Consider the following 12573-nt stretch of genomic DNA (forward strand, 5'->3'; position numbering starts at 1 on the left):
GGACTTTCAAAAGACAGTACCACATAACAGACTTATTCAGAAAATAGTAGCACATGAGATTAAATGGGTGGTAACTTGGGTACATAATTGGCTAAGGGACAGGAGGCAGAGAGTAGTGATGAATGGATGTTTTTCTGACTGGAGAGAAGTATGCAGTGGGGTACCACTGGGATTGGTATTAGGACCATTGCTTTTCTTGTTATATATAAATGACCTGGACTTGGGTACAATTTTGAAGTTTGCAAATGACGCAAAACTTGGCAACATAGTAAATATTGAGGAGGATAGTAGCAGATTCCAGGAGGACATAGACAGACTGATGAAATGGGTAGGCACATGGCAGATGGAATTTAATGTGGGTAAGTGTGAAGTGATGCACTTTGGGTGGAACAACATGGAGAGGCAGTATAATCTAATTTTGAGCAGAGGGGAGGGGGGGGGGGGGTGGTGAGGGGGAAGGAGAACAGAGTGACCTGGGGGTGCATATTCACAAATCTTTGAAGGTGGCAGGGCAAGTTGATAAGGCATTTAAGAAAGCGTATGGGATTCTTGGCTTTGTAACTGGGGGATTGAATACAAAAACAAGGAAGTCATGCTAAACCTTTAGAAATCACTGGTTAGGCCACAGCTGAAGTATTGTGTATAATTCCAGACACCACACTTTAGGAAGGATGTCAAGGCTTTGGAGAGGGTACAAAGGATGTTTACCAGGGATGAGGGACTTCAGTTATGTGGAGAGATTGGAGAAGCTGGGATTGTTCTCCTTGGAGCAGAGAAGGGTAAGGGGAGACATAATACAGGTATTCAAAATAAAATGGGTTTTGATAGAGCAAATCGGGAGAAATGTATTTCCTCTAGCAAGTGGGTCAGTAACCAGAGATCATAGATTTAAAATAATTGGCAAAAGGAGAGGGGAACAAAGGAGTTTTTTTCCCCCACAGAGTTGTTAAGATCTGGAACGCACTACCTGAAAGGGTAGTAGAATCAGATTCCATAGGAACTTTCAAAAGGCAATTGGACATGTACTTGAAAAGGACTAATTTGCAGTGTTATGGGGGAAAAAGCTGGGGTGTGGGACTAAATTGGACAGCTCGTTCAAAGTGTGCTGGAAGAGTCTGTGATTCTGTCTAGAATCCTGAAAAGAAATGTTTTCTTCTTTATTAGTTAAAACAGAGACATGAGAGAAGGAAATAAACTCTCTTCTCTGAGGGACTTTAAACACTGATCTCAATTCTGCGGATCAGACAAGTTACAAGGGGATCCTACTTTGTTACTGAAAATGCCTGGAGCTCAAAGGAGGAGTCCTACATTTTTTTAAATAAAAAAGCACTTTGAGTAATTTGACCAGTAATTGTTATTACCTTTCCCTTTAATTAAATTATTTTCTAAATAGTATTGCAATATAATGGAAAGCAAACATTTTATTTCTTCTAGCTTATACACTGGCAGTGTGGTGGAAGTGGCTGTAAAAAGCCAACAGAAGTATAATTTATTCAATATGTGAGCATGTCGGTCATATAATTGGCACTGATATTGCTATCACTGTAACATGGCTAAATTTAAAAGTGTATTTTTGAAATCATCTTTTCCATTTTTCCAGGTTTCTCATTTGCAATGCTTCCATCTCATTCCAGGATTCCCCATCATGCTTGCTACTTTTGATTAGAGTGCACTCTTCATACATTAATATTAATATTGTCTTCTCTCTTTTTAAATATTGCGTAAGCGATTGGGTTGTGGAATGGCATGCTGACAGAACAACTCAGTCTTTTGCCAGGTGATATGTGCACTTCAGCTTGGAAATTATTATGTTCTTTATTTTGTTCTTCAGCAAGATTGGGGAATCCCTGTAAAGTAGCTTTGGGGTGAGGGGAATCCCTGTTCCTGTAGTCTTCATCTGCCATCAGGGGAATTTTTATTTGTTTAAAAAATTACTTGTCCTGCAGTAGTTGGTACTGTACAATGTTTAAAGTGAATCCTCCGCCACTCAGAGTTTTTTTCTGTATTTCCTCCATATTTAAATGCTCTGTTAATAGAAGGCCTGGCTGGGCACATACCTAGCTTGGTACACACTTGGGTTTTGTAGGGAGCAACCCTCTTCCTAGATTTCAACACAGATTCCGTAAGTGGAAGAACAGTCTCTAACCTGGTGCACCACTCAGTGCCTCATCTTTTCAATGTTTTTCCACAGTGAAGCAAAATAATGAGTTTTTTTCTCCTATCTGTTCGTATCTTGTTCTCAACCTTTGAAAATGCAGCTTTTTAACTGGCCTTTTGGAGGTACCCAACAGCATCACTGGGTGATTTGTGTTCCAAGTCTGCTTGACTCTGCGATAGACGTTGACAAGACTTTACTTAATGACTTTCCATCACAATGGCTGAAATCAGGAAATTGTACTATGAGGAAACCTCAGAAAGAGACATTGGGGCTGAAAATCTGCAGCCCATCCCTTGTAGGAAATGCGTGTTGTACAAAAGATTTTTATATTACATAAATATCCTGTGGCATTTTTGAGGTGAGTCGAAGGATACATTTGCTGGAATGACGCTTTTGTTCCTGAACACCATAAGTTAGACCGTTGTGTGTCCCGATTCTCCGATGACTAATTTCTACCAAAATTTATTGGAGAGCTTATTAGATTATGTCCTAGCGAGGATAATGACGATTTGGAAGCGTGTAGCCAATGGCCATTGACCAATGTTTGCTGTCAATTCCAATTTCAATTGCTTGAATAGTATCACATTATTCATCCACTTTTTATTCTGGTTTATAAAAGTGCATATTCGACTTGTGAGTTTTGTTTTGAGAATTTGCCAAAAACCTGTTAGGTTATTTATTTTGTTTTCTAAAGTTATTCCTGGGTGTAATGTGCGCAGTGCGTGTGGCCACAAATATCTGAGCCAATTGAAGGCTTCTAAATTGAAAATCATTTCAAATGTTGGTGGCCATTTTTAATTTCAAAGCAGCATCCTGTGTTTTGCAGGGGAAATATATTTAAAATACATTGCCAGATCTATAGGAAATAATTATTTCATAATTAATTTCTCACATATCCCTACCTTTAAATTCAGAGCAGCTGCAACGGTAGCTGCATGGTCGCTAATAGTCGACTTAGTTCTTTAAATAGGCCAATTTTACATTTAATTCCTCAACAAAATATTTACTGATGCGCTATTCAATTGATGTGGAATTAAGTGTATTTATCAATATGAATTCCAAAAGAGACACTTATTTGGATTGATACTCCATGTTAAATTTAGCAATTGACACTGCTAACAGACCAGAGATCATTGAATCAATCCAAACATTAAATCGCTTTCAAAAATTCAATTCCATTTAAAAGGAAACTTTCCGCATAGCTAGTACAGGTATATTTGAAAGATAATTATTTTTACATTAGCTAAATATATCGACAAAGCTCAATAATAAAAAGACATATTTGTTTAAGGGAAATCAACCTTGGAGCATTAAATCATGCTGCAGCCAGGTCATCACCGCCATTTTGGTTCAGTCTAAGTGACAGTATCGATCAAAGCAGTGTTAACCCAAATTGGACATCACCATTGCTTTTATTGGAGCTATGATAATGGAATTCTCACTGTTTTGGCGAGGTTTATTGCAGTTTGCAGAGGGTTCCAGCAAATTTTGGTGTAGCGCTAGTAATGACCTGAGTCACTCCCGCCATAATTTCCTGCAAATAGTAATGGTGTGCACCATAGATGCGCTATTACTATGGCACAAGTTTCCAGCAAATTCTGGCCCATTGTTTCAGAACAACAGGGTTACATTGAACAAATAGTAATGGAACTGAATGGATGGGCTGGAAGATATCCCTAGAGTCCATAAATTAAGTAAATAATGAGTCAATAAGTTAATTAAATAATACTGAAGCTAATGATTAAGTAAAAAGTATTGGAACCAATGAATAAAATAAATAAAGGCAAAATACTGCGGATGCTGGAAATCTGAAATATAAACAGAAAATTTTGGAAATATTCAGCAGGTCAGGCAGCATCTGTGGAGAGAGAAACAGAGTTAACATTTCAAGTCGATGACCTTTTGTCAGAACTGGAAAATGTTACAGATGTAACAGGTTTTAAACAACTACAGAGGCTGGGAAAGGGAGGAGGGGAGAAAAGAACAAAAGGGAAATGAGTGGTTATGATCTGAAATTGTTGAACTCGATAACAACTGCTCTCATTTTTACGAACAGCAGGTGCTGGTAATGATTCTGCTGTTCATTTAATCACTCCTACCTTCCACCCTATCATAGACCTTCTTTTGTTCTTTCCTCCCTCTCCTCTGTTTATATATAATAAAATAATTAATATTGGGGGCATGGATTAAATAGATATTGAGGCCAGGAATAAAACAAATAATATCATAGACCAGGAATTAAATGATACCAGAATTAAATGAACAATATTGGGTAATGAATTAAATGAGAATGGAGTCCAGGAGTGACGTGACGCTCTAGAAATCCCAGTGGCCCCCAAAGCCAAGATGGCAGCCGTATGAGCCTCCATGGCAGCTGACAGGAGAGGCTCCATGACAATGGGCGACACTGTTGTGTTGATGGAGCTTGCTCTGTGTGAAACCTTTACACAAGTTGGAGCTGGACTCCTCCATGCTCTGCATTATTGTGCACCAGCTCACTGGCAGGCTTCCCAGTGCACCTAGCATTCCCCAGTGTATACCCATCAGCTTTTTTCGATCGTCTTGGCCCTCAAAGCAGGCACCTGTGGCGTCCTATCCCCCTGCATGAGCTCTTGTGCACGGTGATTCACCACATAAAGACACGTCCTCTAGCCTAGCCTCCAAAGTACACGGTGCCAGTATGTGAGCTGATGCTTGCGAGGGTCAGATTTGAGTGATGCTGGATCTTCAAGGACTGGCTGCTTCTTCCTCAAGTGATAGGGGTATCTCCACATCTTCAACACCTGAAATGAAAGAGAAGGACAAGGGTTAGCCTTTGTGTGTGAAGGTAGAGCAGAGAGCGATAAATGGCTGGTGAAAGCATCTACAGTTTGTCATGCAGAATGTGTAGGGTAAGATAGATGTAAGAAGGGAAGAAGAGGACAAGGCGTGAAGAAACCTTGTGCGACATCTCCAGTGTTGCCAGTTACCATGGCCATGACTCTGCCCCTGCCTGTGATGAACAGCATGCTTTCTTTGAGGGGGGGGAAAGAGGGTATGTAGGTGGGCTTGGCCTCCTCCACTGGCTGCCTTCTGTTGGAGTTGTGTGCGACCTTGGGTGTGTATTAGTGAGAGTCTTGTGAGATCTGAAGCAAATGTGCCTGTCATGGTCAAATAGTTGGTATGCAGTATGTGAGGTGTGTGGAGTGAGGGTTGTAATAGTGCTGAGTGTGAGTATGAGGAGAAGCATATGTAGTGAAGTGTGGTGCAGTGATTGTAGAAAGGTGAAGGGAAGCAGGAGAAGGGAGTATTTTGAATAGTGATTGTGGAGGTGTAAGAGTACAGTATTTTTACCTTGACAACTCTGGTGAGGTTATTGAACTACTTTCGGCATTGCAGTCATGTATTGAGAGCTAAGCTCATGGCATTGACGTCCTCTGCAATGTCTTCTCATTGGCGGTGCAATTGTTTGCTGACCTACATTGGCTCTTGGTTAAACAACACCTTGATCTTAAAATTCTCATCCTTGTTTTCAAATCGCTCCATGGCCTTGCCCTTCCCTATCTCTGTAACCTCCTGCAGCCCTACAACCCTCCGAGATATCTGCACTCCTCCAATTCTAGCTTCTTGTGCATCCCCAATTTTAATTGTTCCACCATTGGTGACCGTGCCTTCAACTGCCAAGAATTCCCTCTCCACCCCTCTTTCCTCCTTTAAGATGCTCCTTAAAACCTACCTCTTTGACCAAGCTTTTGGTCATCTGCCCTAATACCTCGTTATGTGGCTCGATATCATATTTTGTTTGACAATGCTCCTGTGAAGCACCTTGGGGCGTTTTATTACATTAAAGGCACTGTATAAATGCAAGTTGTTGTTGTTTGTGTCCCCTGGGGAAGCAGGATCTTCTTCTTCCTGTCCACCACCTAGACCAGGGCCTCCAAAGCAGCATCTGAGAACCTGGGGGCAGGATATGCAGGTCTAGCAGCCATTTCTCTGTTCAGAAGTATCTTTCTTCTGCAGTCATAATGCACCTCCCCTTTAAGAGCTGGTGGCTGCCTTTAAGTGGCATCAGAGACACCCGATTTCTGGTTCTCACCCCCACCCCCCAAACAGGCATGCAGCCAATGAATTGCACTGGTAGCGCTGGCTGCATGCCTGACTCATTACAATGAGGTTCCTGCACAAATTTAATGTGTTCCCTGGGACCATGTGAACAGACAAGTGCAGTGCCAGCTCGCCCCGAGCGCCTGTTTTTGATGCAATCGAATTTCTAGGCCATTGTCCTTTTAACCAAATCCTGTAAGTTACTAGATATTACCTGCAATTGCCTTTGTGATGTTTCATTTAAATTCCCAGTGACAAAATCAATAGCTTTAGCAATAGCTTTTGAACCTCCAAGGTTTGATAGTACAATATCTAATCAAAGGAGTAGAGACAGGAAAGGAAAAGGTTATTTATTAAAGGAAAAGGTAACACAGTTGATTTGTTCCTACTAGTAAGCACACAGCTTCTACCAGGCAACTTCAGGGTTGCATTGTGGTGATGCCGTAACTCATTCACCCTACTGACAGAAGTTGCGGAAAGGGTAAAAAAAACTATGTATATCAATCTGACACGAGCAGGAAAATAATCTAAATATTGATTTTAAGATTGTGAGAATATTTCCTTTTCTTTGCTAGGTTTCCTGATTAGTTTATCAAGGCACCTTTCCTCCTCAAGGTTTTAATACATTGCTAATTGGAGTCCTGTTAATCAATGAGACTGAGTAAAGCTCTATGTATTGCCTCTTTGCCACAGGTACTCTGAAGCTGATGGATGGGTCAGATAAACTCCTATGGTCTGTTCAAGTGGATCATCAGCTCTTTGCCTTGGAAAAGTTAGATGTAACAGTGAGTGTTACCATGGTAGTCACTGAAGACTCTGCATAACCCTGCTTCCAAACTGCTTTCTTTTATCATCTAGCCATCAGAAAGTGCCAAGCTATTTCCTGTTTAGTTCTTCAGATCCTATTCCTACAAATTGAGTTTGTCCTTAAGAATGACAACACCTCTATAAACCTTAACAATTTTTGAGGCCTAGAAATTCAGTGGGGCTAAACGGGTGCCTAAGCCTCCAATATAGTGGGCAAGAAAGAACATGTTCATTATGAGCCTGAAGTACGCCATCAGGCATATTGGTATAGGCAAAAAATAAGCATCCAGGCCCGTGCCTAAAACAGGTGTTATTACTTATGCAATATTGGTTTGCCCTGAGCACTTTCAGGAAAACCAATATGAGGTGCACCCCGGCCTGTCCATTCAGGCCCTGCGCCACCTGCATGCATATTTTTGGTCGCAAACAAATTTTTCCTCCTGATCTCACCAGTAGGACCCTTATTAAAAAAAAAAAAAATCATATCTTTACAGAGAATTGGTGTTAAAAGAGGAGGATTATGTGTTTAGGGAATAGTGCTTTAACTACAAATTACTTCCCTCATCTATTATTTCATGTAGGAAATATCTTTGTTTTTTCTATATTTTTTCCTAAGATGACTCTTGGAGCAGGGAGCCATTTTGATAACATAGGTTACAAGCACATGAAAGAGCAGCTTTATTTCCAGCTTTCCTCCACAAATCAACAATTACTGAACATAGTGTGGTGAACAGGTGTAGCATTTTGCAAACCAACTTCACAATTTACGGATGTAACATTCCAAGTGGACACTGGGAAGCTTTATGATGTGTACCAATAAGTCTTCGAAGCACTGATTATTCGAAGAGCTAGATAAGAAATCACTGAAAGCAAAGATGCAGTAAGTATAAGCGAATGATAAGGGATGGGGAGTGAAGCACCCAGGAATCCTAGGTTTTATAAATAGAGGTATACATAAGGGCCTTTAAAGTCAATTTTTATTGCTAATTTGTTTTTAGTGTCATAAAATACAAGAAAAGCAGTGGGGGAAAAATTTTAACTCCATAAAACCTAGGTAAATTTGAAGAAAATCGGCAAAAATAAGTTTTTTTTACTTAGAACTTTGCTGAAATCCAAAAAAATAAGATACAGGTACATTCAAGCTAAATTATAGCTCACAATTATTTACAAAGTTCACAGCAACCATTTTTATGGGTCTTGCTGTCCGACTACTGTATATAGTTTTTCTTAAATGTCTTAAATTAAAAGTAAAAATGACGAACCTATATTTATTGTTGCAGCTGCAGCTACTTACCTGCCACTATTATGGTGGGATATTAAGTTATTGGAGATTATGCACTGTTGAAATCCTGCGCTTGGTGGAAAAGTCGGTGAGAGAGGAGGATGGGGCAGTTGGGATTGCTCACATAAGAAAGCAGTTACAGGGGCCTCAATGCACCCTTTGGAGAATTCCAAGAAAGGCATAGAAGGTAGCTCTGAGCTTATTCAAGATGGGTTCAAACTTCGGACTGCAGCAGGAGAGTAGGAAGGCAGTGGGATAGTTATGAGGATGGTAGAGATTGGGTGGCAAAATATCCAAGAGGGGGGAAATGAAAGGAGGCATGACTGGATGACAGGAAGGAGAGAAGACAGGAGAGAAAGGCCCAGGAGAGAGTGGTCAAGAGAGAAAACAAAAGGAAGATTGAAATAATTCGTTCAGGTCGAAGTGGAAGCCAAATGGTGCATGTAAAGGGACAGGAGGGATTTCAGGTTACAGCAACATGGCAAATATTAGGAGAGACAATTTCTGATCACAAGCCGAGGACAGGGAGAGGATGATATGAAAGAATCCAAAGTTAAAGTCCAATGTCTAGAGGTGGGATGAAGACAGGGTGAAGTCTTCATTGCATCAGTGACCTCTGCATGGCACATACAGCGCACAATGGCCTAGATATTCAATCGCGTGTGAAAATGTGCGCAGGGTGGGGTGGTGTGCAGACTACCCGCAGCAGTTGACACCCATGCAGGCAGCATGTAAAATCCAAAATGGCAGTAATGTTGGCCAGGATAAAACTTTAAGCCACAATTACGTAGGACAAGGGAAATAAGTACAAAATGGTGAAGAGCATGCTCAGGACTGGTGTCAGGAGGCACATCTTCAGGTACAGTGTGTTTAATACCTGGAATGGCCTGCTGGGTAGGTAGTGGAGTTAAAAATTCTGGAATTATTCGAGAGGGAATTAGATGTTGTGGATGGGGGAGCTGGTAGGTTTCTATAAAAAGATGAGCTTGATGGGCTAAATTACCTCCCTTAACTGTACTTATCTAAGTGAGTTCCTGATTTTAGTTGAACTGCAATGGGGAGGGGATGAACAGAAACCTTCAAGCACCTTCAAGCAGTTTCATACAAGGAGAGAAAATTAAGGGAAACTCCACCCCGACACAGGTGCTCTTGCCTACCTTCTGTAAACTTTCTTGAGTGGTGTAATTAGAGGCCTGGTCTCAACTTGCCTACCATTTCAGGTGCAGGATATGTATGGCTTTCAGAATCTGGCATGGGAGATAAAAGTGGTAGAAAGAGGCAGAATTTTAAAATGTTACTTTTTTAAAAAACAACACGTACATATAAAACTTAATGGCCCAGATTTTGCAGTAGTAATGACAGCGAAACTGTCAGCGTCGCAGTCATTACCCATCCGAAACTGACTGTAACTTCAGGAATTGGTGCGTACGCAGATAAACGCAGAAATCCTTAAGTTGCGGTCAGTCATTCCCTGCTCACCACAGGCTGCACTTTGGAATTCCCCATAGCCGGCAATCAGTGAAATCACTTGAACTGACGGAAACTTCCCCTTTTCCACTCCAATATCTCTATTAAACACCCCATAAAAAGTTAAGCCTTGTTGAAATAGGTCTAACTGGGGTTTTAACACCGTATTGACTGCAGAACAACCGTTCTGACCTTGAAAAACTAATTTTATATTTGTGGAATGTTAAATTTCTCCATTATGATAAAAATCACTAGGGCCTAGAAATTCAGTTGGTAGCGCCAGCCGCTAGCGCCTTAAGAGGCCGATAAGTGGGGCGCGAAGTGGCTAGCGCCTGGGCGCGGCGCGATCTGCGCCTCTCGCGAACTTGAGTGAAGATTTAGCGGCGGTGCAAAACCACAACGCCCGCTCAGCTGCGCGCGCAGATCCTGACGTCATTTCATGGTGCAACGCCTTTGGTGCACCCTGAACCGGAACTTCAGTGGCGCCCCCCTTCTTTCCGCCTGGCGCTTGCAGCGACTGGTTGAGTGGAACGGTTCCCAGTCGCTGTGGGGCTGGGGGGGTGCTATTTAAAGGGGACTCTTCCTGCATTCTTTGTGGTAGCCATTTTTGGACCACTCCTGTGTGAGAGAGAGAGACAAAGGGAGAGAGCTTTCTGCTTTGACTCAGCGCTCGCACAGGTACTTCTGGCTTCAGGCCAGAGCTTTGCAGTTGGATTTATTTTTCAGTGCCATAGCCTTGAGTGGCCACATATAATGGGGGCTGCAATGGGTGGAAACATTGGGTTTCTGCATTGCATTGAAAGGGCTTAGAGACGCCGAGAGAGAGTGCCAATCATGGCCGGACGGAGAAGGGCCAACGGGCGTCGGCACAGGAGGCCTTACCCTCCCAGGGTATACCGCCAGCACTTCTCCTACCTCAACATGTCTGAGGAGCAGTGCATTCGGAGGCTTCGATTCAGAAGGGAGGTGGTCACTGAGATCTGCCACCTGCTTCAGAGAGATCTGCAGCCTCAGCTGAGGAGCAGGACGTCTTTGTCGGTGGCAGTGAAGGTGACAGTGGCTCTCAACTTCTATGCCACCGGCTCCTTCCAATCCGCTACTGGGGACATAGCCAATGTCTCCCAGTTCGCGGTGCATTGCTGCATCCGCCAAGTCACGAATGCCCTCTTCAGAAGGAGACGTCGGTACATTTCCTTCCCCATGACCCTGGACAAGCAGCAAGAGTGTGCCATGGGATTTGCAAGAATAGCGGGCTTCCCCATGGTCCAGGGCGCCATTGACTGCACGCATGTGGCTTTGCGGGCACCTCTAGAGAATGCCGAGGATTACCACAACTGGAAGGGGTACCATTCGCTGAACGTGCAGTTGGTGTGTGACCACAGGCAGCTCATACTAGCTGTCAATGCCCGCTTTCCAGGCAGCAGCCACGATGCCTTCATCCTGCGCCAGACTTCAGTGGCAGACATTTTCGAAGCCCCGACTCACCGAGGAGGCTGGCTTCTCGGGGACAAGGATTATCCTTTGTGCACCAGGCTGATGACCCCGCTCCGTGCGCCCACCAGCCCTGCTGAAGAACGATACAATGACAGCCATCAAGCGACCAGGAACATAATTGAGCACACGATCGGCGTGCTGAAGCAACGGTTCCGCTGTCTGGACCATTCCGGGGGAGCCCTACAGTACTCGCCTGAGCGAGTCTCCCATTTCGTTGTAGTGTGCTGCATGCTGCACAACCTGGCTATCCTCAGGACTCAGCCACTGCCAGCAGACATTGGAGCACCACCAGAGGAGGAGGAGGAGGAGCACCAAGACGGGAGGGAGGCACAAAGTGCAAGGGCCGTCCGTCGGCAGCTTATTGCAAGTTGGTTCTAGGCCCCCTCTCGGGGAATGGCTTCTGCCATTGAAAGAAAATGAATGGAGCCGCTCTGCAAACCCTGAGGCGGTCAAGGCAACAAATAGTTCAAAGTGCAAACATGCACAATCATAATAACGACAATTTTTTATTTAACAAACTCTGGGCCCTTCGCACATGACAAACAAATACAGAGAAACCCCCCAAAAAACAGTCAGACACATAACTGGCTCTCACAACCTGGAGACAATGAACAAAACAGTAAAACAAGAATTACCATGATCCTCGGCCTCCATAAAAACAAACACAACATCCTCGGCCTTCAGAAAAACAAAAACAACATCCTCGGCCTTCAGAAAAACAAAAACAACATCTTGCCACACCTCCTACTTTTCGGCCTGCGAGGGTGATCTGCCTCGCTTACGAGATTGGCCCCTTCCCACCCTGTAGCTCCTCCGCAATGGGACCCCAGTGGCTGCAGCAAGGCTGGGAGAAGGCTGCTGAGGGTCAGATAGTGACTCGGCAGATGCCCTTGGGGGACGGCCTGGACCAGCTCTGGGCCTGGAGGGCCCAGCTGCTGACTGCTCCAACTCTGCTTGGGCGGCAGCAGTCTGTCCTACGGGTGGTGGCAGCTGCAGTGGAGGCGTGACAGTGTTGGCAGCAGGAATGCTGCCAACCTGACAGAGCACAGGCACTCCCTGGTCAGCCGAGACACTGGCACTCGCACGGGCCAGCACTGAAGCATGCGCAGCAATCTGCTGAAGCACAGACTGCTGGGCTGCTGCGGCGCGGTGAGGGCCCCGGCGATTCCTGGCCGATCCAGCGAGGGTGGCAGCAGTTAGTGCTCGTGTGGCCCTGATCTGTGTCTGCAACAGACCAGCCAGTGACTGCATGGCACGACTAAGCACTTGGCTGGAAGCCGCA

The 12573-nt window shown here is 43.9% G+C and overlaps 1 protein-coding gene across 9 annotated transcripts in view; it reads left to right on the plus strand.

The window, feature by feature from the left end:
- The window catches only part of itfg2 (integrin alpha FG-GAP repeat containing 2), a 126832-nt gene that overhangs the window by 85323 nt on the left and 28936 nt on the right, over positions 1-12573 (plus strand). For 7 of the 9 annotated variants that reach the window (XR_015081375.1, XM_086008986.1, XM_086008985.1 and 4 more), the window contains one exon: positions 6935-7026. The exons of the other annotated variants lie outside the window; for them this stretch is intronic. Coding sequence is in view for 6 of the 7 variants with exons in the window: in XM_086008986.1 (XP_085865112.1) it covers positions 6935-7026 (92 nt within the window). In the remaining variant the exon portion in view is untranslated. The remainder of the gene's footprint in view (positions 1-6934; positions 7027-12573) is intronic. 9 annotated transcript variants of the gene reach the window in all.

This window comes from Somniosus microcephalus, chromosome 16 (assembly GCF_052327205.1).
Source record: "Somniosus microcephalus isolate GS21.2 chromosome 16, FLI_Smic_1.0, whole genome shotgun sequence".
NCBI classification, from domain to species: Eukaryota; Metazoa; Chordata; class Chondrichthyes; order Squaliformes; family Somniosidae; genus Somniosus; species Somniosus microcephalus.